The sequence below is a fragment of the Colias philodice genome, chromosome 29 (genome assembly GCF_061535455.1).
Source record: "Colias philodice isolate Cphi_HAF_F1 chromosome 29, ilColPhil1 Martin Lab GWU primary, whole genome shotgun sequence".
NCBI classification, from domain to species: domain Eukaryota; kingdom Metazoa; phylum Arthropoda; class Insecta; order Lepidoptera; family Pieridae; genus Colias; species Colias philodice.
In genome coordinates, this window is record NC_143114.1 from 7,568,478 (window position 1) to 7,593,326 (window position 24,849).

General features: G+C 33.2%; 2 protein-coding genes across 2 annotated transcripts in view; both read left to right on the top strand.

The window, feature by feature from the left end:
* Positions 1-24,849, top strand: part of sli (slit guidance ligand) — a 159,231-nt gene that overhangs the window by 82,104 nt on the left and 52,278 nt on the right. The window contains exons 3-5 of the mRNA XM_089712697.1: positions 4,787-4,858; positions 5,717-5,788; positions 5,952-6,023. Coding sequence (XP_089568823.1) covers positions 4,787-4,858; positions 5,717-5,788; positions 5,952-6,023 — 216 coding nt within the window. The remainder of the gene's footprint in view (positions 1-4,786; positions 4,859-5,716; positions 5,789-5,951; positions 6,024-24,849) is intronic.
* Positions 9,650-12,790, top strand: LOC149476107 (uncharacterized). Its single transcript, XM_089712478.1, has 4 exons — positions 9,650-9,692; positions 11,217-11,439; positions 11,566-11,627; positions 11,702-12,790. Exons 1-4 carry the CDS (start codon positions 9,650-9,652, stop codon positions 11,740-11,742), a joined length of 369 nt encoding a protein of 122 aa, XP_089568604.1. The 3' UTR covers positions 11,743-12,790.

Below are 24,849 nucleotides of genomic sequence, written 5' to 3' on the forward strand. Positions count from 1 at the left end.
GGATACTTTTTATCCTGGAAAAATACGTAGAAAAAAAATTAATCTTAATTTTTCAGTTTTATCCATAGACGTTGTTCTGTAGAACCGCGAACACGTTGCGTATTATTATAGGCCTAGCCGTATTTGGGTCCAATAGATATTTATAAGATGTCATTGTCAGAGTTATTCAAAATGGAGAAATAAACCATCCACGCGAAGACCGACATCCGCGCGGACGGAGTCGCGGGCGGAAGCTAGTTCAACAATAAAAAAGAGCGTGTGTGCCTTCTTTGGCAAGATTCAAAGATATCGTCGCGTTATTCCATGACAAGACGGTATTGCCACGACGCACAGTGGGTCGAAACTGCTATTTGCGGACAAAGCAACTTTTTTTGTCAAAATCAATTTTAAAAAATGCCCATCGATAGATCTTATCTTACTTATGAAGACATGTTATTAAAAGTTTTTGTGTAAGACTTGCGGTTTCTCAGAAAAAAAATGTTTTCTAATTTTGTTGTATGAAAAGGGACTTTAAGTGGTCGTTTTCCAGTAAGTCTTGCGAGGTCTTGCGTCGAAACCATTTTGGTATCATTGTTTGGCTCACTGACTATAATCCCACACTATGAGCGCGCACCCAAAGTTGCCCGTTCGTGAAATATTTAATTAAAAAAAAACATTCAAAAATTTCAATTAAAATTCAAACTTTTTATTTCTTAAATCATTAATCTGCACATATTTAACAAAAATAAATATAATTAACATAAATTTACTAAGAACTTATTATCTTAATATATAAAAGGCAAAAGTGACTGACTGACAGATCAACGCACAGCCATAACTACTGGACGGATTGAGCGAAATTTGGAATAGTAGTAGCTTATGTAGCGTAGACATGCGCTAAGAAATTTTTTTTGAAAATTTACCTCCAAAGGGGTTGAAACAGGGGTCCAAACTCCAAAGTTTATAATCCACGCGGGCGAAGCCGTGGCTAAAAGCTATTTTATAATCTATTTGTTACAAATAATACATAACACTTACATAAAAATTAAACATCGTAACAAACTTAACATACATACAAAATTGTTAATGTTGTATATTAAACGCTTTCTATAAAATTAATTACATCTAAATATTAATAAATTATAAATATATCACTTTTTGGTATTCTATTCGCTATTATCACTGTCTTGTAATTTATCAATATCAATGAATTCTAATTCGGGCTCCGTTTGAATTGGCACCAAAAGGTCGAGAGCTCTTGGTAGAAGAGTAACTTTTTTCTGCTTTGTCATTCTAGGTCTCAGAGCAGACAGTTTAGGATCAGATGATAGAAGAAGATTGTGCAAGATATCTTCATTTGTTGCTAACCTACTTGTTTTTCTTGCATGGTGTTCTCTATAATTACGAAAATCTTTATTACGAGCCTCTGACGCTTCTTCTGACAATTTCCCTATTGGCAATAGCCCAAAATGTTCAATTATATCCGATCCGTGCATAAGTAGCTTATGTACGCTAGAAGGCATATAATTCCAAGGATATAATTGGACATAGAGTTTTGCTGTATTTTCACAAAATTGTGAGAATTTCTGAATATCTACCCGTTCTCCAGATGCAATTGCTTGCAAAATAATGTGAAATCGCTCAATCAGCTCTTCATCAATTCCAGTAATGCAAGCGGACGTCTTCGCATCACTAAAAAACCGTCTTGCAGTATTGCCATCGTTAGTAGTGCCTGACCCTTGTTTTACAATATCCACAAGCAAGCCCTTTTGTTCCTTAAAGGCTTGCTGTATTTGTTTTTTTCGTTGAGCCAACTTGTTTTTGTCCTCTCCTCTTGCACTCCACTTTTTAAAATCCAAGCGGTAAGCTAAAAAATTAATATAAATTTTTTAAATAGAACAATCACGATGAATTCTATAAGAAATAATTATATGACTTACTAGCGGTCCGCCCCGGCTTCGCCCGTGGTACATGTTTACGTTTTCTCTACATAAAAACCATCATCGTACTTCAAGGAATATAATAAAAAAAGAATTATCGAAATCGGTTCAGCCGTTCTCGAGTTATGCGCTTACCAACACATTTTGCGATTCATTTTTATATATATGACTTATTATACAAAAATAAAATAAATACTATATCATATTATAACTAGGCAATAGGCATGTAGACATATTATTTTTTTTGCCACAAATGAGTACTCATAGCATAGATGTTTTTTACCTCGTTAGAGGTGTTGTAAACGTTTTAATTATTTAATTTATCACTGACAGTCATAAATGAATTGATTAGGTACTTACCTATATGAAGCAAACATTCCATACATCGAATCCAGGAATGCAACGAAGAGAGTCCGTATTTGTACATGTCTTCATGTTTTACTCTACGATGTAAGTTATTTAAATTGTTCATCTCAGAAGGTTTTGCTTTGCATATGTCACACACAGCTGCTGAAGTCTCTGATATGTACGATGTAATCTTTCCATCGATCATTGTCATCATTAGTTGATGTTTAACGGTGACTTCCTGTAGTTGAAAGGGTTCGAGAGCTTCTATTTCATTGTCTATATCTGTTTTTTCAAGAAGTACTGCCTGCTCACTTTCTTTCATGAACTTAAATCGGATTGGGCGACAATAAAACGTAGAGGAAGGTCGATCATTCTCCCATGTTATACTTTCACCGTGTAGAAGTCTAATAGGAACTAAGCTCGCCATTAAAACACTCGAATCGTCCAACTCTGTTTCGCTTGATTTTTGCTTGTAGTTGCTCTGGCTTGAAGCTCCATCGAAACCCCATTTGCAGATTAGAGTCAAATCAGATTTTTTTAATAAATCAAATTCTAGTGCTTCCAATAATCTGTATACAGTTAAATCAAGTAAGGCCTGGAGATTGATACAAGCTCCATCTTCTGTTATTGTGACGTCCTCTTTTGAGGGGTAACAACTTAATTTTGCTTGCTTTATCTTGTGGTATGAAGGATAAATATGGACACCTTGTTCACTTGCAGAGTCACGTAAATTAATATACTGCCACTTTGATAAATTTAATGAAATTAATAAAGCTAATGCTTTTTCAGGCGTATAACTGTTATCTCTATTTTTGTGATCTAAGCAAGTCTTCACTTTTTCAATATCTTCGGGGTTGCTTAGTAAATGAGACATTATTTTTCCTAATTCTTCATTTCCGCAACTTTTAAAACTTTGCAAAGTAGATTTTTGCAGTTCTTGTGGTGACAGTGACTTGCTCAATTGCTCAACACGTCTTCGTTTTTGCCTATCACCTAACTCTTCAAATGGTTTTCGTGGTGAATAGAGTGAAGAAGAAGTTGAAGCTACTGGCTCTATTTGAGAGGGTGCCAAATTTTCTAAATTTTCATTTGTATCATAATTTTGAGGATTTTGCTCTTCTTGGGGGATGATATCTTTAGGCCATATAATGGCGCTCTCTAACCAATCTCCATTTCTTTTCACAAAATTAGAAAATGTTCTATGTGACCTTTCCCATCTACCAGAAATATTTGAACAAAATTTACGACAAAACTTCAAAAGCGTTGCACTATTTTCTTCCGTCCAATTGAAATTTAACGTCTGCTTTAGATATTCACATAGTTTTTTACTATCAGAAAAGGAACCAACTTTTTCTCTTAGCACCATGAACAAATCGATATTATTCACTAGACTTTCCATAGCACAAAAATTTTTATGAACTGCACGAGATGCCTTGGTAGTAAGTATGTATCTCTTACTGATTTGATTTAAATTAAAATTCTTTATATATGCTACAATTCTTCCCTTTCCTTAATAACACGGTAATTGAGTTGTTTGTCACATAAAAACAGAAGAATCATAACAATGTAATTAGACAAACTGTGATTACCTATCTGCTCATAATACGACATATACTTACAGATCATTAACAAAGTTACCAGCCTAATAACATTGCAAAATAAGATAATCACCTGCATATTTTTGTCTTTTTGGTTTTTTCATTTCATTTTATAGCATCATTTTGAATAATATTAAAAAAAATTTCTATATTTTATTAAAAGCTTAAATTTTATACATATATTTTGAAATGATGTTTGTATTTATTGATAGTGCTAGTTACGCTTCATCCTGACTTTTTTTTATAAGAATGCTTCAATATTTCAGTTTATAATTGTATATATTTTATGTCAAAGTTATTATAAGTTTCTAAATTTAAAGTAAATTTTACAAATTTGTATTAAAATTGATCAAATTTAGCATTTAAAAAACAATAACATTGATTTTAAATTGAATTTTTTATTAAATTTTTGAATTTAAATATTGATTGAACGGGCAAGTTTGGGTGCGCGCCCATAGTGTGGGATTATAGTCAGAGAGCCAAACAATGATACTAAAATGGTTTCGACGCAAGACCTCGCAAGACTTACTGGAAAACGACCACTTAAAGTCCCTTTTCATACAACAAAATTAGAAAACATTTTTTTTCTGAGAAACCGCAAGTCTTACACAAAAACTTTTAATAACATGTCTTCATAAGTAAGATAAGATCTATCGATGGGCATTTTTTAAAATTGATTTTGTCAAAAAAAGTTGCTTTGTCCGCAAATAGCAGTTTCGACCCACTGTGCGACGCGATCTTGAAATTTTACTCTCATCGCGCCTAAAGAAGTTTCATTTCAATAACAATTTTCATAAAATTTTCAGTATTGAGAATGGAATTCCTTACCTCTGTATATGACTTCAGTTACATATCTGAATTATCTTTAAAGTACAATATATTAAAACAGCAAAATATATTTATTTATTTTTCTTGTTACAGAGATCTGCAAGGCAACAACATCAGTATAATATTCCAAAGCGACTTTCAAAAACTGAAGGATATGAAAACATTGTAAGTACCTTTGTAACTTATGATTTAATTAATGGGTTTATATTACCTACTACTATCAATACTATCATCTTGAGTGTCTTAATAAAAATACGTGTGGCACTCGAGGACGCTGCACGCTGTGCCGGTTGGAGGGGGGGATGTTAGGTGTTTTCGTTACGGAATTTTTACATTCGGTCGCCGCGCTCAAAGTCTGAGATAAACGCTATGCAATAGCTTAATAAAAAGTTGAATAGAAAGAAAAAAAATCCAAAAGTGCACGCCTCATAATTTTTTTTTAATAATTATTTATTAATTATTATTTTTGTTTATTTAATAACAATTAAACCACATCGAATCAGACCCTGAAAAATGAAAGGGTTCTATTCCTGAGCATACTCAAGCGTAAGAGAAAAAAAAAAGACTCGATTAGTAAAGTATTTCGGTCGCTATCGTGTTAACAAGAAAATCCTCCGCACATACAGACACACGGACGTCCAAGACAGAACTTTTTTAAACTGTTTTTTAACTAGTTTAAATAACAAAAATGACATCAAAAATATCATGAATGTTAAAAATAGTGTTTTTTCTTAATATGTGTGTGTATGTATTATCTTACAAGTGCAATGTATGATACATAAAGACATTTTAAGTTTGAAAAATCAGATGTTTTGCGCGAAGTGACAGTAGTACCCACCTCAACGCTTCGCTTATGAGGCGTGCAATAAATAACTAATTTATCCATAGTCTTGAATAACAATCACTTCTAGCGGCTAAAAAGGGCAGCAATGTCCGTTATTAATTGCTACTCATTCTTATATCTTCCTAAATATGTATCTCGAATTTCTATACTATTTTCTGATACGTTATTTCCTCTCACAGGCAATTACAAGAGAACCAAATTCACACGATAGAACGAGATGCCTTCGTCGAGCTGACAGCGTTAGAAAACCTGTAAGTACCGCATTAAGGTCACGTCTCCCGCCAAACAAAATATAAACGAACCAAATTCAAAATGATATCTCCCTATTGGTGGATAACCGCGCAATGTCTCCTCCCCATGGTGGATAACCGCGCGTGAGGTGACTTTGTAACAGCGTCTTTTGTAAATTTGCAGGAAACTAAACAATAATCGGCTGAGCCACTTGCCAGACGGTCTTTTTGTGAGATTGAGGCATCTGCAACGTTTGTGAGTGTTTATTTGGTATGGGCTGGCCCCGATGGTGTGGTCCCTTCTACCCTTTGCGCTGACTGCGCTGCTACTGCATTTTCTTGTCTTCAAAAAAGTACTAGTTTTAAAATTGAAAGCATTTTATAACTTAAAGAGAATATTTTCGACTCTGGCAAAAAGTGTAACACATTTTTTAAAGAAATTTTTATATGAACAATTAAAAGTAGTCAAATGCAAAATTATACAAGATACTATGGACAAAAACGTTATTGTAAATAAGTAATGATTACTGTATATGTACTTGAATGCTATTAAAGCAACACACAGTATCAAGATTAAAAATATTATATTATATCTCAGTGCTAACTATTATTAATAACTTGATATAATAATAATTAAACACGTATAACTATATATTATGTCAAAAAGAGAATACAGTAAGCATGCCAGTCAGCGTCGACACATCTTTACTCATACCTGAGTACCTTCTTCATTATACTGGTGCTTGATTCTCATCCCCTGCTTGAGCGAGACCCCGCTTATCCGGTTTCCGAACGACTCATCTGTCAAAGTGACACCTGTCAGAGTGACACATGTCAGAACTGACAACCATCTAGCGTGCCGTGAATGGGCGCTTATAAACAATTTTGGCGGTTATTTTTAAATATATAGTTACTTAAAGAAAAACCTACGTTTTGATTAAATGTAGTAATGATTTAAAATTACAGATACATAATTAAAGATTTCCGAAATTATTTGTTTTATATGACTCAAAAAATCGCAAGGAATATTAAGGCTGTGTCGTAGAAGCTGTCAAGTGTCAATATAAAACCCTGAGCTCGGAAGAAAATATAATTTTATGAGTCAAATAAAACAACTTGTTTATGAACGCATCCTCTCTTAAAATAAAGCCACCCATTCACGTTGCGTCTTCATCAAATCATAATCTAATTTTCCCAGGTCCCCACCGGGCTTTCAGTGGTGTACGGTCATGTCGTGCTAATCCTATAGCCTGTACATATTAGTTATTATTAAGTTAAGTTATTGATTTGAAGTGTCTTAGTGTGAATAGCGGGGAAAAAATATCTCTCTTTTAAGGTTATAAAATATGTGATAAAAGTAATACTAATTATTGTCTTGTATAGCTGCTAATAAAAGTATGAAAGTAATCATTTTTGTGTAAGATCACTCAGTGTAGGATTATTATATTATAAGTGACTCTCTCATCGATAGGGGTAGAACAAAGTGTTGTAATAAGAAGTGTTATTTTTTATCTTTATTTTTCAGATTACTAACGATATATGTATATTAATTATACTGCACATTAAATTTAATACTAGGTACCTCTCTTTTCGAAAATCCTTATTTTTTTTATTATATATTATGTGCTATTTAACATTATGAAAAAGATGTTATAATAATTATAAATTTAAATAGTTATAATAATAGGTACATTATTTAAACTATTATTTGCATCTAGAGCTCTATATAAATAATTAAATAGCATAAATTACCCTTAAAAACTTAAATTGAAATACTAACTACGATCTCTGAGGTTTGTAAGTGGCCTTAAGGGGGCGCATAAAGCAAAATAACCAATCTTCTATTAGATGATACGTGTAATATGCAAGACCAAATCTAAAAAATAAAATATATATCAAACTAGATGATATGTTCGACGATTCTGTTTAATCAAAAACATAAAATATTAAAATTTACTCGATAAAAAAAATCACCAAGTTAGCTCTAATTTTCACACTTTTACGTTTTCTACTTGACATGGTAATACTTATTATGATTTTGTTTTCATAAACAATTATATTAAAACATTTGCAAGATATTTGTCAGAGCATTTTGTGTAATTACTTTTAGTTTTGGTTTTATCTGCGATAAACCACTTTTATCGTGACAAAATCAAACGTTTATCTCGAGAAAAAAAGAGCGCCAAAAGTGGTTTATCGCAGATAAAACCAAAACTAAAAGTAATTACACAAAATGCTCTGACAAATATCTTGCAAATGTTTTAATATAATTGTTTATGAAAAAAAAATCATAATAAGTATTACCATGTCAAGTAGAAAACGTAAAAGTGTGAAAATTAGAGCTAACTTGGTGATTTTTTTTTATCGAGTAAATTTTAATATTTTATGTTTTTGATTAAACAGAATCGTTGAACATATCATCTAGTTTGATATATATTTTATTTTTTAGATTTGGTCTTGCATATTACACGTATCATATAATAGAAGATTGGTTATTTTGCTTTATGCGCCCCCTTAATGTGTAATCCCGTAAGTCACGGGTTCAAATTCCTTAACCAACTGCAAGAAGGAGATTAATAGGATAAAATAATATTATCATTATACTAAGGAACTACAGTATTCCGATATTATGATAAATTGTAGCTTTCAACAATATATCAATACTAATAATACAGAATTGAGGAGTTTGTTTGTTTGTTTGAACGCGCTAATCTTAGGAACTATTGGTCCGATTTGAAAAATTCTTTTGACGTTAGATAGCCCATTTATCGAGGAAGGTTATAGGCTATGTATCATCACGCTACGACCAACAGGAGTGGAGCCACGGGGATGAAACCGCGCGGAGTAGCTAGTATTAGATATCTGTTAAAAGTACATATTTATAAGGCAACTAGCTGTGTCCCGCTGTTTTACCTGCGTTGCTCCGCTCTTGGTCGTCTTAGCGTGATGATACATAGCCTATAACCTTCCTCGATAAATGGGCTATCTAACAGCGAAAGAATTTTTCAAATCGGACCAGTAGTTCCCGAGATTAGCGCGTTCAAACAAAGAAACAAACAAACTCTTCAGCTTTATAATATTAGTATAGATTTCGTTATGAATACTTTTTAATCTTTATATATCTTAAATAGATTCAAATACTTAAACATCGTAAGCTTCCTAGTTCATAAATTGTCCTAATTCTCTCGTATTAAATCACATTATTGTAAGTACAATACCATCTCATTCGACTCGAGTACTCCGACCGGATGGGGTACTGTCGAGTGCAGAAGTTAACCGACTGTGCTAGAAGGCGTTAGGTTTTTATAGGATTAACTTCGTATGTTGAAAATGATTTATGTTATGTGATATATCCTATTGGTGTTAATTCTAAAGTGATAGGTCATTTGCAAATATTTAAAAGTTATGTCAAATGTTTGCTCAATATTGTTTGTTCAATTATGTTTCCCGATGAGTAGATTTTTTATATTTTGTTTGTTATCAATTAATCAAAAATTATTACGTTTTTAAATAAAGGTTAAAAAGCTTACTAAAACTGTTATTTTACTTTTTTATTTGTTTCGGCCCTTAGGGCCGATTTTTCAATGCTTGGATAAAACTTATTCGTCGAATAATGTATAAAACTACCATTTTAAAAACGTAATCTAATTGCCTGTATTTGACAGTTTACATGACATTTTAATATTATCGTGTAATACTTTATTGGACGGATAAGTTTTATCGGCAATCGGAAAAATTAATAATTAAAAATTGTACAAATAGATTGATTTCTGCGAATAGATTATTTTTTTAGATATTGATTTATGCTCTTATATAAGTAATTTAAATAAATCCTAATAACAAAACGACCTTTCTCCGCGACTGTACCAAAACCTAGCTTCAATGACCTACGTGCTGTCCGCGCTAGTGATGAGATCAAGCGATCGTGTGTCGATGTTTGGGCTACCGGATTAGCTTTTGTCGATCTTTTTTATCGACTCTTTTGTACAGGAGATTATTTTTCGGCTCATAAGTAGTTGTGTTTTATTGGCTTGTCACGTATTTACTTTGAATGATTGATAAATTGGATATATTCTTTTGTAAAATGGTTGTACTTTAAACAGTAGCAGTATATTATGTTGTGATGGGAAAGACTCAAGGAAACTCAAATGAATTTACAAATATCACGTAACATATTAAAAAATTAAACATATTATACTCTATTTTTATCATAACGGTAAAATCTAAACTAATATTATAAATCTGAGTTTCTTTGATAGTTTGAACGTGCTAATCTCAGGAACTACTGGTCCGATTTAAAAAATGATTTCGGTGTTAGATAGCTCATTAATCGAGTATGGCTATAGGCTATATAATATCATCACGCTAAGACCAACAGGAGCAGAGCACTGTGGGTAAAACCGCGGGGCACATATAGTAAACTAGCTAAAAGCTAGTTACTTACATAATTTTTATTATTTTATTGTATTTGATATTACACCAGTATTTCACATTTAGAAATTAATTGAGTCACATTTTAGAGAATAACAGGCTATTTTTTATCAAATAAAATATATCTACAAAAATATTGTAATCTACCACAATTTGTGATATTTAGAAAATAATTGTGGTTGAAAAACAATATAAAATTTAAAGAACAAAGTAATTAATCAAAATTAAAACCTAGCTCAAACCGTTTAATCCTAGACTATCTTTACAGCTGTAATAAATCCTCGCAGACTAAAACTTTCGCTCGCTGAAGCTTTTATAAAGTTTTCTTAGTGCTTTGAAATTTCTACTTGACATGATTTCATTTTAATTAACGGTTAAATTTATTTAATAGCTATGTATTTTAATTGAAGCTTTTAGTACGTTTTTATAAAGGGTTATTTTTTGGGTTATTCGGCGAATTTTCTCTGGTATTTGTTTCTTGAAAGTGAATAAAGAAAAGCGTTATTTTCTTAGTACTCTGATACACCATTAATAATATTTTAAGGTCTCGTCATGGCAATACCGTCACGTCATGGAGTAATGCGACCATTTTGGTATCTTTCAATCTTGCCAAAAAAGTTTCACATCCTACACGTGTGCTCGTCACACACGCAGTTTTTTTACTTAAGGTGATGAATTAATTTTTCTAACATTTACGGCCCTTTTTAAACCTTCGTAATTTTTATATTATTAAAGTTGTCGTGATGAAAATTCTTGACAAGAAAGTTCAATAGTAACACAATACGTCTACCGTTTTAGAAACATGATTCCATGATATTTTCTCGATAGAAAAAAAATACAAAGTTCTCATTGTTATTTTTTTTTAATCTCTGGCATCTTCAAAATAACAAACGTAAAGTTACGACTTTTTGGATATTAACTATAAAATACACAACCTATACGTCTACCGTGTTAGAATTTTGAAATATGCGATGGTTTTGAAATAAACAAGAAATACTTGAAATTAGCGCCTGACCAGCCAATATAGCGAGAGCCGCCCTGTACCTTCCTACCCCGATCGCTGCACGAGTCATTCCCGCTACGGCCGTCACACGGGGAACTTGTGTCGCTTGCGCAATCGTAAAAAAGGGTGACAACACGATAAGACAAAATGAGACAAATGGGGACAATAAAGAAAATAAGAAGAAGAAACATAAAGGTTGGAGGAAAAAGAATGCTTACAATTGGAACAAATTAATGAAGTAAGTTGGTTTTATTTTAAATTTGATGATAATTGTATTATAGACGATGTTTGATATGTACCCCTGTTTTAAGTACATAACGAATGTGTAAGATTTTTTCATTTATAGCATAAATAATCTTTTCAGAAATCCGGAATCCAGAAGGAAAATAAACCCACTGATTGTTCACAATGTGAACCCACTCCTTCGTAAGTACCTTTATTCAGTCAAAAATGTATGTTATCAACGCTCTACTGGTTTTATCGCATGATTCCATTTTTAGCAAAAAGCAACAAAGTGCAAAGAAATAAAAAATCATGGTGAACTTAGTGGAAGTATGGTGGACGTAATATGGAATTATGGAACAGGAGCTCGTTGGAGTAGTATTATATTTTAAAAAAATTTCAAGAATTTCTTAGTAGGTGGTAGATAAGTATGTTGTATAAAGAATTTGATGTTGATATTTATTTCATTTATACTTACTACACCTGTGCGGGAAATTGCTTAGTACTAAAACCGGTTTATATTCATATTTACATAGTAATGTGAGTTTTCATTTCGAAAAATTTTGTGTAAGTATATTAAATTGAGTTCCTGGGTGATCTGGAAACACAATTGGGCCCGGAGGATGGCGCTGCAGTCACTCCTCCTAATCACATGAACCGATTTGGATGAATATTTGTGTGCACATTTCATTGTTGTGTGATGATTGGTTGATTCGTTTTCACATTAGCTAATATTATGTATTTTTGTTGTTAGAAAATAAACTTAATGTGTTTATGTTTATAATACATTATTATTGGTATAAATAAGCCAGTGTTCGTCTCACATTGCTGTACCTGCCTACCTATCCTACCAGGGCCTAACTTTGTTCTGGCTATTTTATTTTGATTATTTGTAATGAATAATTACAATTATAATAGAGTGCAAAAAATAAATACATGCGTCAATATATTTTGTGTTTTTTTTAAACATTTTTTTTATTTAAAAAAATATCAATCCGACCGCGGCTTTGCCCGCGTGGAATTAGGTTATATCGTGAATCCTGTTTTATCCCACAGAAGTGTTCAGTTCGGATAAAAAGTATCCTATGTGTAAATCCAGGCAATTAGCTATATTTTATCAAAATTGGTAATGTAGTCTTGACGTGATTAAGTAACAACTAACAAAAAAATATACAAATTAACATCCAAAGTTTCGCATCAGTTTTACTGTATTAGCGATATCTTCCACTCTTGACTTTGACTGAGAAGAATTAGGGTTTATAACTTCTTTCAGAAATAGTACCTTTCATTTCTGGGCATGATGTAATATCTACGTCAGCATCAAATTCTATCTAAATCAATTCAGTAGTCCGCGTAATTAGGTACCATTTCATTTTTTCAGAGTAACAATATTTTTTGTTATTTTAAAGATTATTTATAACCTGTATTATTTTGTAATAAAGTAAACATTACGAAATAATAATAATTAATAATTATTAATAATGTCTAAGTAGTTGTTAAAAAGAAGATAATTTTGTGTTTATAAGCAAGAAAATAAAACCAATAAATCAACAATTAAATATATATGTATAACAATATTATAACTGTATGACGACTCCATACATGTTTGTCCCGAGTCGGCCAGCGGCAGCGCGGCGAGTATGCAAGAATGACTTCGCGCACACCCGCGTTCGCGATAGCGAGCTATTAGACTCCGCCCGCCAAGCAGTGGATTTTTTTTTGTGTATCGTCTTAAGCTCATTTGACGCGAAAATGTCTTTGGTTATAAATTCTGTAAGTATTGATTATACTATGAAATCGAATATGACTAAAAATTACAAAACATCACAACATAAACGATGAGTTTCGATTTTTTTTTAGTAATCACTAATTTATTATATATTTTCCCATCATACGTTTCATTAATGAGACATTTTCACAATTGTTACGTTTAAACTAAAACAGATAATTTTCGTTTGAAATTACCTTTCCAAAAATGTCGATAACTAATCACGTTTATTGTTAACATCGCACATCACTACCCGTTGTCCAAATCTTGCCCTAGCAGTGACAGAAATGATTTATGTTCCTGTGAACTGGCCCCGGTCCGCGCGTTCCGGAGGTGTGTCAACACCGACAATCAAACATACACTTTATGACGCAGGAAGTTAAGGATCCCAATCATATAATTATATGAATTTCTTGAAAAATATGTCCCATTTTCTCTTTTAGGGTCAGGCTTATTAGTCGTATATTGTGAACTAGCTTTCCGGCAGCGGCTTCGCCTGCGTTTTCAAAGAAAAACCGTGCCCCGTTCCCGTGGTATTTCCGTGATAAAACCTACCCTATATGTTAATCCAAATTACCCTCTATATGTGTGCTAAATTTCATTGTTTTTTCATTTGGTTTTAGTATTTATGTGAAAAAAATTACAAACATACATACACATCCATCCTCACAAACGTTTCATTTATAAAATAAGTAAGAAGCATAAGATAGGATAGGATTGCAACTAAAGAGTTTCTTGATAGCATAGATAGATAGCATAGCCAGTAGTTGAAGAAATACATTTAAGATGTATTTTTTTAAAGAATAGAACAAATTTGTTATTTGATCACGAGGAGGGATTCGAATACATTTAAGATTGCATTAATAATGTGATATCGTTCAGGAACATTTAGCTATTTTCCTGATGATAGAATCAGATGAAATATCACTTTAGTATTTGATTATTTTATTTAATTAAACTAACGACAAAATATGTACTTCCTCTTAACATAGTTAAGGATGAAAGCCATCAAGAGAATTTAATTTTTTAAAAATTCTATCCAAATATCAAACCAACCAACTTGCACAGAAAGAAACAACCAATAAAAGCGTGCCATTAAAACAAGCATTACACCTGAAGACATAAAAGTTGGCGCGAACTTGAAGCAACGCTGTAACCTGTACAGTGCGTGTCCCGAGGGAGTGCACTGTCGAGTGTCTCCAACGACCCCATACACGCGCTTGCTACTTACACCGCGAGACATGATGAGGGAACAGCTTTTTAAATTTTTGTTCAGAAGGATTTTTTTTCGAAAATCGACGAAAAAGTCCTATGCATTTTAGAAGTTAACTGTTAAGGCTTTATTAAAATTGAAATCAGTGATAAATTATCAAAACATAGCATAGGCGATAGCTCGTTACATGTGAACTAAACCTAATTATATATACAGCGGGTATTGATTGATTGATACCTATGTCCCACTCGGATATATAAGTTTAGTATCTTAATTCGTCTATTATGTCGTGCGGTTGTAAAACATTAAAATACAGATAGTTTTCAAACGTAATTCGCAAAACGCGCAAGTAGCTAACTTTGGAGATTCTTAATTTACCTACGTGAAAGCGATTTGACAAGAAGTATTTTTGATATTCGTATTAATTACTTCTTATTTTTCTCCATCTTAAAGAGATTGATGGACAACTTGATGTCGATGTCGATTTGTAATACGTATTAAATGTTTTGCGTACACTAAAATTAAAACTATAACGTGTTCCTTCCCCCATGTCCCGCGGTGCACACTTAGCGAACCACTGTACGCTAAGCGCTGCTCTTTGTGTCGGATATCGGAGGCTGATGGAACTACTTGCTTTATGCATAACGCTGTGTTAATCAGGTCGTTTATCGACGTCTGTATATGTGTACGATGTACTTAATGCAAAACGCTGTGTTAATCAGGGCATTTATCGACGTCTGTATAGTGTAAAATGTACATACTTGATTAGGTGGTGTCGTCGTTACACTTGAGAACTTAAATAATGGAAAGCTTAGATTTTAGAATTGTTAGAAGTAAGTAATTAATGTTTAAAAAGATTTTACTTATACATAGGTAGTCTTAGGTAGGTAGTCTTATTCATAGTTAGTAAGTACAAGGAAAGGTGGAAGGAATCAGATCGCGCGGCAGATCACCAATGCGCTGGACCGACCAAGTGAAATCCGCTGTAGGAATTCGCGTATCAGACTGCGCCAGACAGTCTAGTAACAGGAAGAGATGGCGGGAGATCGTGCGGAAAGCTGTGTCCGCCTCTACCACCGACCACGATCGCTCTGCCAAGGGTGAATCGACAAAGAAGATGGTAGTCTTACATCTAGTATCAAATGAATCTTCATTGCGTGAAATGGAAGAATCTATAATTTTTTTTGTAAAGCTGAAGAGTTTCTTTGTTTGAATGCGCTAATCTCGGCAAGGACTGGACCAATTTTTAAAATTCTTCTTATAATAATATACATACGCGATCCCTGAGTCCTGTAGGTACGCATATGTACCACGGACGAATGAATATTTTGTAATTTCAATAATGTTACTGCAATACCACAAAACGTCAATAGATTTTCATATTCTCTTTTTTGAAGTCGGTGAAAACCTTTTAAAAGTGCGAAGATGTACCTACTACCTATGTATAACTTAAGTGTACATTATGTATGAACTTGAGCGTGCCGCTGAATACTTTATGAGATAACTTATAAGATTTTTCTAGACTAGCTGTAGTCCGCAACTTTGTCTGCATTATAGACCTTTTATATATACGTTTATAACTGCTAATATTATTGTTATGTTATATGAATGCGATAGTTTTATTAAAATCGATTCAGCTGTTTCTAAGATAATCCTGCAAAAACAGAAAGACAGACAGACGAGTTTTAAGAATGGAAAGCCTTTATTTTTGTGAAATTTCTATTTACACTCACGTATATTATTTCTTTCGAATCAATTATTGTTAACTTAAATTTTGATATGTCACTATGGTCCGCCCCGGCTTCGCCCGTGGTACATGTTTACGTTTTCTCTCCATAAGAATCATCCTCGTACTTCAAGGAATATTATAAAAAAAGAATTAACGAAATCGGTCTAGCCGTTCTCGAGTTATGCGTTTACCAACAATTTTGCGATTAATTTTTTTTATATTATAGATTAGTGGTCCGCTCCAGCATCATCTAGTGTGATATAGTTTTTGACATTGGTCGAGAAGTTCCTGATATTATCGTGTTCAAACAAACAAACAACACTTGATCTTTGTATTATTATTTCAAGTAAGAATAGATTAAATAAAATATACTTACTTTCTTCAAGAAAACAACGTGAACATCAAGAAAATTGGATTGCTCCGAAAATGGCGGGTGTAAGTACAATGCAGTTTTACATTTCCAATACGGTGGTGTTAGAATTGCAAATGGCGGACGCGGATTGCATTTACAAAACACGAAACTTTGAAATGGCGTAAAGCGAATTTTAAATAACGTTAGCATATCTTTATAGATTTATTTCATTTTTCAGTTGGATAAGGGAATTATTTATTTAAAACATAGTAATGACAGCACAATGAACGGTCTTATCACTGTACAGTTATCTCTACCAGGCAAAGCTAGGAATGCTACGTTTTAAAATCTATTTTTATTATAATATTTACACTCTACTAATATTATAAATGCGAAATTTTGTGAGGATGGATATATTATGTACGTATGTTTTTTACTCTTACACAAAAAACTGCTGGACGAATTTGAATGAAACTTTACCGAGTTATAGAAATATTTGATTTTACCCGCGGGTTCGCACGGGGATGGAACTGCACTGAGAACAGAACTACCTAAGATTATATCATTTTTATTTTTATACTTGTAGCATAGGATTTAAGTATTTTGCATATAAAATTTGATAAATATCTAGAACAGACATAAACCTTCAAATTGACATTATTATAAGTATAGACGATTTCTTTTTAATTTCCCGCCCTCATGACATTTCGGCGGCCATTTTGAAAAATATCGTTGAAACAATACAACGACTTTAATGTCCCGTGAGACGATCATTTAAAGGTTAAGCTTGTATTATCTTAAATGTGAAGAAATGTTGAATTTATTAAATGTTTTTCATAAATTTTCCTGAATTCCATTCACTATAAAATACTTAGGTACTCCCAATTATCATGAAAAAGGTGTGAAGTCCCATGTCCCATAGTCGGTTAAGGTGATGAATTAATTTTTCTAACATTTACGGCCCTTTTTAAACCTTCGTAATTTTTATATTATTAAAGTTGTCGTGATGAAAATTCTTGACAAGAAAGTTCAATAGTAACACAATACGTCTACCGTTTTAGAAACATGATTGCATGATATTTTCTCGATAGAAAAAAAATACAAAGTTCTCATTGTTATTTTTTTTTAATCTCTGGCATCTTCAAAATAACAAACGTAAAGTTACGACTTTTTGGATATTGACTATAAAATATACAACCTATACGTCTACCGATTTAGAATTTTGAAATATGCGATGGTTTTGAAATAAACAAGAAATACTTGAAATTAGCGCGCGACCAGCCAATATAGCGAGAGCCGCCCTGCACCTTCCTACCCCGATCGCTGCACGAGTCATTCCCGCTACGGCCGTCAAACGGGGAACTTGTGTCGCTCGCGCAATCGTAACAAAGGGTGACAACACGATAAGACAAAATGAGACAAATGGGGACAATAAAGAAAATAAGAAGAAGAAACATAAAGGTTGGAGGAAAAAGAATGCTTACAATTGGAACAAATTAATGAAGTAAGTTGGTTTTATTTTAAATTTGATGATAATTGTATTATAGACGATGTTTGATATGTACCCCTGTTTTAAGTACATAACGAATGTATACGGTTTTTTCATTTATAGCATAGATAATCTTTTCAGAAATCCGGAATCCAGAAGGAAAATAAACCCACTGATTGTTCACAATGTGAACCCACTCCTTCGTAAGTACCTTTAATCAGTCAAAAATGTATGTTATCAACGGTCTACTGGTTTTATCGCATGATTCCATTTTTAACAAAAAGCAACAAAGTGCAAAGAAATAAAAAATCATGGTGAACTTAGTGGAAGTATGGCGGATATAATATGGAACAGGAGCTCATTGGAGTAGTATTATATTTAAAAAAATACGAAAAAATTTCAAGAATTACATTTCTTAGTAGGTGGTAGATAAGTATGTTGTATAAAGAATTTGATGTTGATATTTATATCATTTATACTTACTACACCTGTGCGGGAAATTGCTTAGTACTAAAACAGGTTTATATTCATATTTACATAGTAATGTGAGTTTTCATTTCGAAAAATTTTGTGTAAGTATATTAAATTGAGTTCCTGGGTGATCTGGAAACACAATTGGGCCCGGAAGATGGCGCTGCAGTCACTCCTCCTAATCACATGAACCGATTTGGATGAATATTTGTGTGCACATTTCATTGTTGTGAGATGAATGATGATTGGTTGATTCGTGTTCACATTAGCTAATATTATGTATTTTTGTTGTTAGAAAGTAAACTTAATTTAATGTTTATAATACATTATTATTGGTATAAATAAGCCAGTGTTCGTCTCAGATTGCTGTACCTGCCTACCTACCCTATCAGGGCCTAACTTTGTTCTGGCTATTTTATTTTGATTATTTGTAATGAATAATTAGAATTATTATAATAGAGTGCAAAAAATAAATACATGCGTCAATATATTTTGTGTTTTTTTTAAAACAATTTTTTTATTTAAAAAAATATCATTCCGACCGCGGCTTTGCCCGCGTGGAATTAGGTTATATCGTGAATCCTGTTTTATCCCACAGAAGTGTTCAGTTCGGATAAAAAGTATCCTATGTGTAAATCCAGGCAATTAGCTATATTTTATCAAAATTGGTAATGTAGTCTTGACGTGATTAAGTAACAACTAACAAAAAAATATACAAATTAACATCCAAAGTAAACATCCAACATCCATCAGTTTTACTGTATTAGTGATATCTTCCACTCTTGACTTTGACTGAGAAGAATTAGGGTTTATAACTTCATTCAGAAATAGTACCTTTCATTTCTGGGCATGATGTAATATCTACGTCAGCATGAAATTCTATCTAAATCAATTCAGTAGTCCGCGTTATTGAGTACCATTTCATTTTTTCAGAGTAACAATATTTTTTGTTATTTTAAAGATTATTTATAACCTGTATTATTTTGTAATAAAGTAAACATTACGAAATAATAATAATTATTAATAATGTCTAAGTAGTTGTTAAAAAGAAGATTATTTGTTTAAAAGCAAGAAAATAAAACCAAATAAATCAACAATTAAATAAATGTATAACAATATTATAACTGTATGACGACTCCATACATGTTTGTCCCGAGTCGGCCAGCGGCAGCGCGGCGAGTTTGCAAGAATGACTTCGCGCACACCCGCGTTCGCGATAGCGAGCTATTAGACTCCGCCCGCCAAGCAGTGGATTTTTTTTTGTGTATCGTCTTAAAGGGCAGATGCATTATGTATACATCTGTTTCACTGATCGATTTCCTTTAGGGACAAGTAGGTGATCAGCCTTCTGTGTCCTACCAGACCGAGACATTTTTTTCCACTTCGTTCGTCTCCACCGGGAATCGAACCCAGGACAGCTCGGTTCTACGCTCACGCGTCAACTACTGTACCAAGGAGGCTGTCAATGGTCAAAAATTATCATGAAATTTTTCAAAAATTAAAGATTAATCTCCTTTAAAATATCTTTTCTTGAAGTCGGTTGAAAAGTAATACATGTTTACGGTCATAAAAGTTCTTTTTGAAATTTCCCATCACGTTAAAAAAATAGTTAATTTAAAATCAATATTGACATGATTTTTAAGAGCAACTAGAGAGTTTCTTGGCGGTTCTTCTCTATAGATACTGCTTTCCGAATCGGTGGTAAATGTTAAAACTATGTTATGTCGATTCAAAAGTGCTTCTAGAAGAAGTCTAATTGAATAAATAAATGTTCAGAAAGCGGTTTCTTCAGAGACGAACCGGCAAGAAACTCCGTAGTTTTAAAAGTGGTTCTTTATATCAAATTCAGGTCGTTGATATAAAAACATACAACCCCCAAACCCCATCATTCTTGCATGAATAATTCCGATGCAATTTGTCCCCGGGGCCCATGGGGGCGTAACTGTATCCTTTGTAACTTGGGGGCTTCCGAATTTGTAAGTGAATTCTTTTTTATTATAAGTTCTTTGGGGTTTTATGAATGCTTGAAAATTTTATGCAATTAAGAAATGAGTACATTTACAAGAACATTCTTCCCGGTTTCACGTTTAAATTAAATGTAAATAAAATATGTAATAGCTGTGCCCCGGTTTTCCCCGCATTACTCCGCTCGCGCGCTCCTATTGTTCTTAGCGTTATGATATCACATTTTACATGTATAGCCAGTAGTTCTTCGATAAATGGACTATTACTACTATATTATTATATTACCTGCTGTTACTATACGTAAACAATAAAAGAATATTTCAAATCGTAACCGTAGTTCCTGAGATTAGCGCGTTCAACTAAACAAACAAACTCTTCAGCTTTATAATATTATAGAGATTTGCTTCTCTAGGTATATAATTTCGTAAAAAACTAATATTTTTTTGAGTTTCGAAACGAAGAAAAAATCCTTTCTATAATAGGTATACCTAAGTTAAGAAATTCTTTGGAAAAGTCAAGAAAAATACAAAAAGCACTTCATTACAATTATGTAAAGGTTAAAAACGCATTAGAGTAATTTTCTTTTATTCTGAAATAGAATAACTTCAAACAAAGCTCATTAACGGCGCTCACTTCCGGTAAGATGGCCGCGCTTCCGGCTCCTGTCGTCTACCCTCCTTCCGGTCGAGTTTATTGGTACTTTATATTTACGTGAAAAAACGAAATTTTGTACATTTTCTTTTTCACGTTGCTATGGTAACGAAAATCTATACTTCACTACTCAGTACATAGTATAAAACAAAGTCGCTTTCTCTGTCCCTATGTCCCTAATCCCTATGTTAAAACTACACAACGGATTTTGATACGTTTTTTTTAATAGATAGAGTGATTCAAGAGGATTTCAGTATATAATTTACTAGCTGCGCGCCGCGGTTTCACCCGCATTGCTCCGCTCCTGTTGGTCTTAGCGTGATGATATTATGATATAGTCTATACTCCTATAGCCTTCCTTGATAAATGGGCTATCTAACAAAGATGTATTTTTTCACATCGGACCAGTAGTTCATGAGATTAGCGCGTTCAAACAAACAAACTCTTCAGCTTTATAATATTAGTATATAGATTATGTTTAGACAAAGCAGGCGAAGCCGCGGGTAGAAAACTAGTGTAACATAAAATAATTTAAAACTATATAAAATGAATGAATAAAAGCTGTAAAAAAATATTCGAACATTCACAAAATATTATCGTCACATGAAGTTTTGTTAAAATTAAATTATAGTCGGAAAATGGCGCCTCACTGAATTTCGAACAAATTTAATTAGTAGGCGCTGCAAAAATTCGTTCTTTCTGCCTTTTGATACTGAAAAAGGTATGTGAATATTGTATAATGTTTGAATTTAAAATTTAACTTGAACAAAAAATATCATATTTAATTATTTATGTATTCAATTATCATCGAATTAAATATAATATAGATTTTGAACCACTTTAAACGGACAGATTTAACATTGAACACTTATCAACGACTAGCTTTCCGCCCGCGGTTTCGCCCGCCTAGAACATAATAAATTATAAACTAAAATCTTCCTTTACCACTCTATCTATTAAAAAAACCTTATCAAAATCCGTTGCGTACTTTTAAAGATTAAAGCATACAAAGGGACATAAGGAAATGGGGAGAAAGAAAGTGACTTTGTATTATACTATTTATATATTTATTATGTCAAAATACATCTTACAAGTTTCAAATGGCTCTTATAACCTAAATTAACTCTCGTTTCACGTTTTGGGAAGTGACGTCATTAATAAGCAATTACACAGAGTGTCGCACTAATAGAGCGGAAGTGCCGCCATTTTGTGTGGCGGGAGTCAATTATCTATCATATTTAATATTTGATTTAAATATATGTTATGTAATGTTGTTGATAATTTGATTAACTGCATTTGGTTTCAATGGTACTTAATGTAGTGCTTCAATTATTACAAACTAGCTGTGCTCCACGATTTTACCCGCACTGCTCAGCTCCTGTTGGTCTTAGCGAGATGATATATAGTCTATAGCCTTCTTCGATAAATGGGCTATCTAACACCGAAAGAATTTTTCAAATCGGACCCGTAGTTCCCGAGATTAGCGCGTTCAGCTTGGACACAATACTATGGCATTTTCCTTAAAATCAAAGTATATCTAAGTACATATTCATAATTTAGACGATTGTAAAGTTTCAAAACCCTTAGTTTTCCCTACAACTATTTCCCTCAAAAACTACCCCTCACAATTATACAGGGTGTAATCGTTAAGTGTGCACAGGCGATTATTCCGTAACTATATCAGATATCAAAAAACTTTACACTGATATTGAAAGTACTATACCTAATGAACAAAATGACAATAATAACTTTTTAAAATAAAACGAGAAATATCCAAAAATGTCACATGAATCGCTCACATACATTTTATTTCCCATACATTTTGTATTCAAAGGAAATGTTCGAAATGACATCTTTGGTTTGGAATATCACATCGAGCTCTATTTACAATTTCTAAATGAACTTTCATTAAAATTTGCCAAGTAATTAAAGCACAAAATCAAATAAAAAAGCAAAACTTTTCATATTAAATGTTTGGAATAGTCATATTTCATACACAATGTATGGGATGTTAGTGAACTTAGCAGATCATTTTTAGCAGATCAAAAAAAATGTGAGTTCTTATCGCGTGCAGTTGAGTTCTACAGTTCCTGATACTTTTTAGAAATAGTTCTGGCGTTTTTACCTTAAAAAACGACATTTGAAAAAATGATCTGCCAACTTCCCGTAGCAGATCATTTTTAGCAGATCAAAAAAAAATGTGAGTTCTTATCGCGTGCAGTTGAGTTCTATAGTTCCTGATACTTTTTAGAAATAGTTCTGGCGTTTTTACCTTAACAAACGACATTTGAAAAAACCCGACCTGGACCCGGCTTAACGTGATGCTACGGCGTGATGCTACGCTGTGATGCTACGGCGCGATGCTACGGCGTAATGCTACGGCATGTGTTACGGCGTGATGCTACGGCGTGATGCTACGGTGTGATGCTACGGCATGATGCTACGGCATGATGCTACGGCATGATGCTACGGCGTGATGCTACGGCGTGATGCTACGGCGTAATGCTACGGCGCGATGCTACGGCATGATGCTACGGCATGATGCTACGGCATGAAGCTACGGCATGATGCTACGGCGTGATGCTACGGCATGATGCTACGGCATGGTGCTACGGCGTGATGAAATATGACATAAATAAATTTTCTAGTGTTTCATTTTACGCGAGTATTTCTAAAAAGTATCAGGAACTGTTAGAACTCAACTGCACGCGATAAGAACTCACATTTTTTTTGATCTGCTAAAAATGATCTGCTACGGGAAGTTGGCAGATCATTTTTTCAAATGTCGTTTTTTAAGGTAAAAACGCCAGAACTATTTCTAAAAAGTATCAGGAACTGTAGAACTCAACTGCACGCGATAAGAACTCACATTTTTTTTGATCTGCTAAAAATGATCTGCTACGGGAAGTTGGCAGATCATTTTTTCAAATGTCGTTTTTTAAGGTAAAAACGCCAGAACTATTTCTAAAAAGTATCAGGAACTATAGAACTCAACTGCACGCGATAAGAACTCACATTTTTTTTTGATCTGCTAAAAATTATCTGCTAAGTTCACTAACATATGTATGGGAGCGTTTCATGTAACATTTTTCGATATTTCTCGTTTTATTTTTAAAAAGTTATAATTGTCATTTTACTCATTAGGTACAGTACTTTCGATCAGTTTAATTTTTTTTTTGATATCTGTAATAGTTAAGGAATCATCGCCTGCTGCACACTTAACGATTACACCCTGTATAATAAAGCCCTGCACCTTCGATACAAACGCAAGGGCAGCTCAACAGCATTTTGCGAACACTTTAAACAAAAGACTAATAGCGCCCTTAACACAATGCTTCGAGGGCTTCATACACCTGGCATACCATGTAAGCAGTGTTACTTCCAGTGTGGGAAAGAGATGGCGCTAGACGACCTGTATAGTGCTGTCCCTTTTCCACACTGGACGTAACACTGCTATAAGACATCATGGTAACTCTTGATGAGAGATTCATGTACTCAATCGACTAGCTAATATTTTGGCTTAACTTAGAATAAGATTGAGTTAACTACTATGTAATTACTAATTATATTGAAACTAGTCTACCTAGTCTAACTAGTTTTGTCAGAGATAAAATACGCAACTCTGATAACAAAGTTAAAACTGTTTGGACAATTATTAATGGTGAAATGGGCAAAAGCCGGACAAATAGTACCATAAAACTTGTAAATGCTGGCAGGGTCATTGACAAAAGTGCTGATGTTGCGCTTGCTTTTGAAGATTTCTTTAGTAGTGTCCCTGTTAGTATTAC

Bases quoted from the DNA above. Each gene is read 5' to 3' on its own strand.
- LOC149476107 (XM_089712478.1), top strand. From the start codon at position 9,650: ATGACCTACGTGCTGTCCGCGCTAGTGATGAGATCAAGCGATC. The intron at 11,440-11,565 runs GTAAGTTGGTTT...TAATCTTTTCAG, and splicing joins AATTGGAACAAATTAATGAA to AAATCCGGAATCCAGAAGGA. The intron at 11,628-11,701 runs GTAAGTACCTTT...TTCCATTTTTAG, and splicing joins CAATGTGAACCCACTCCTTC to CAAAAAGCAACAAAGTGCAA.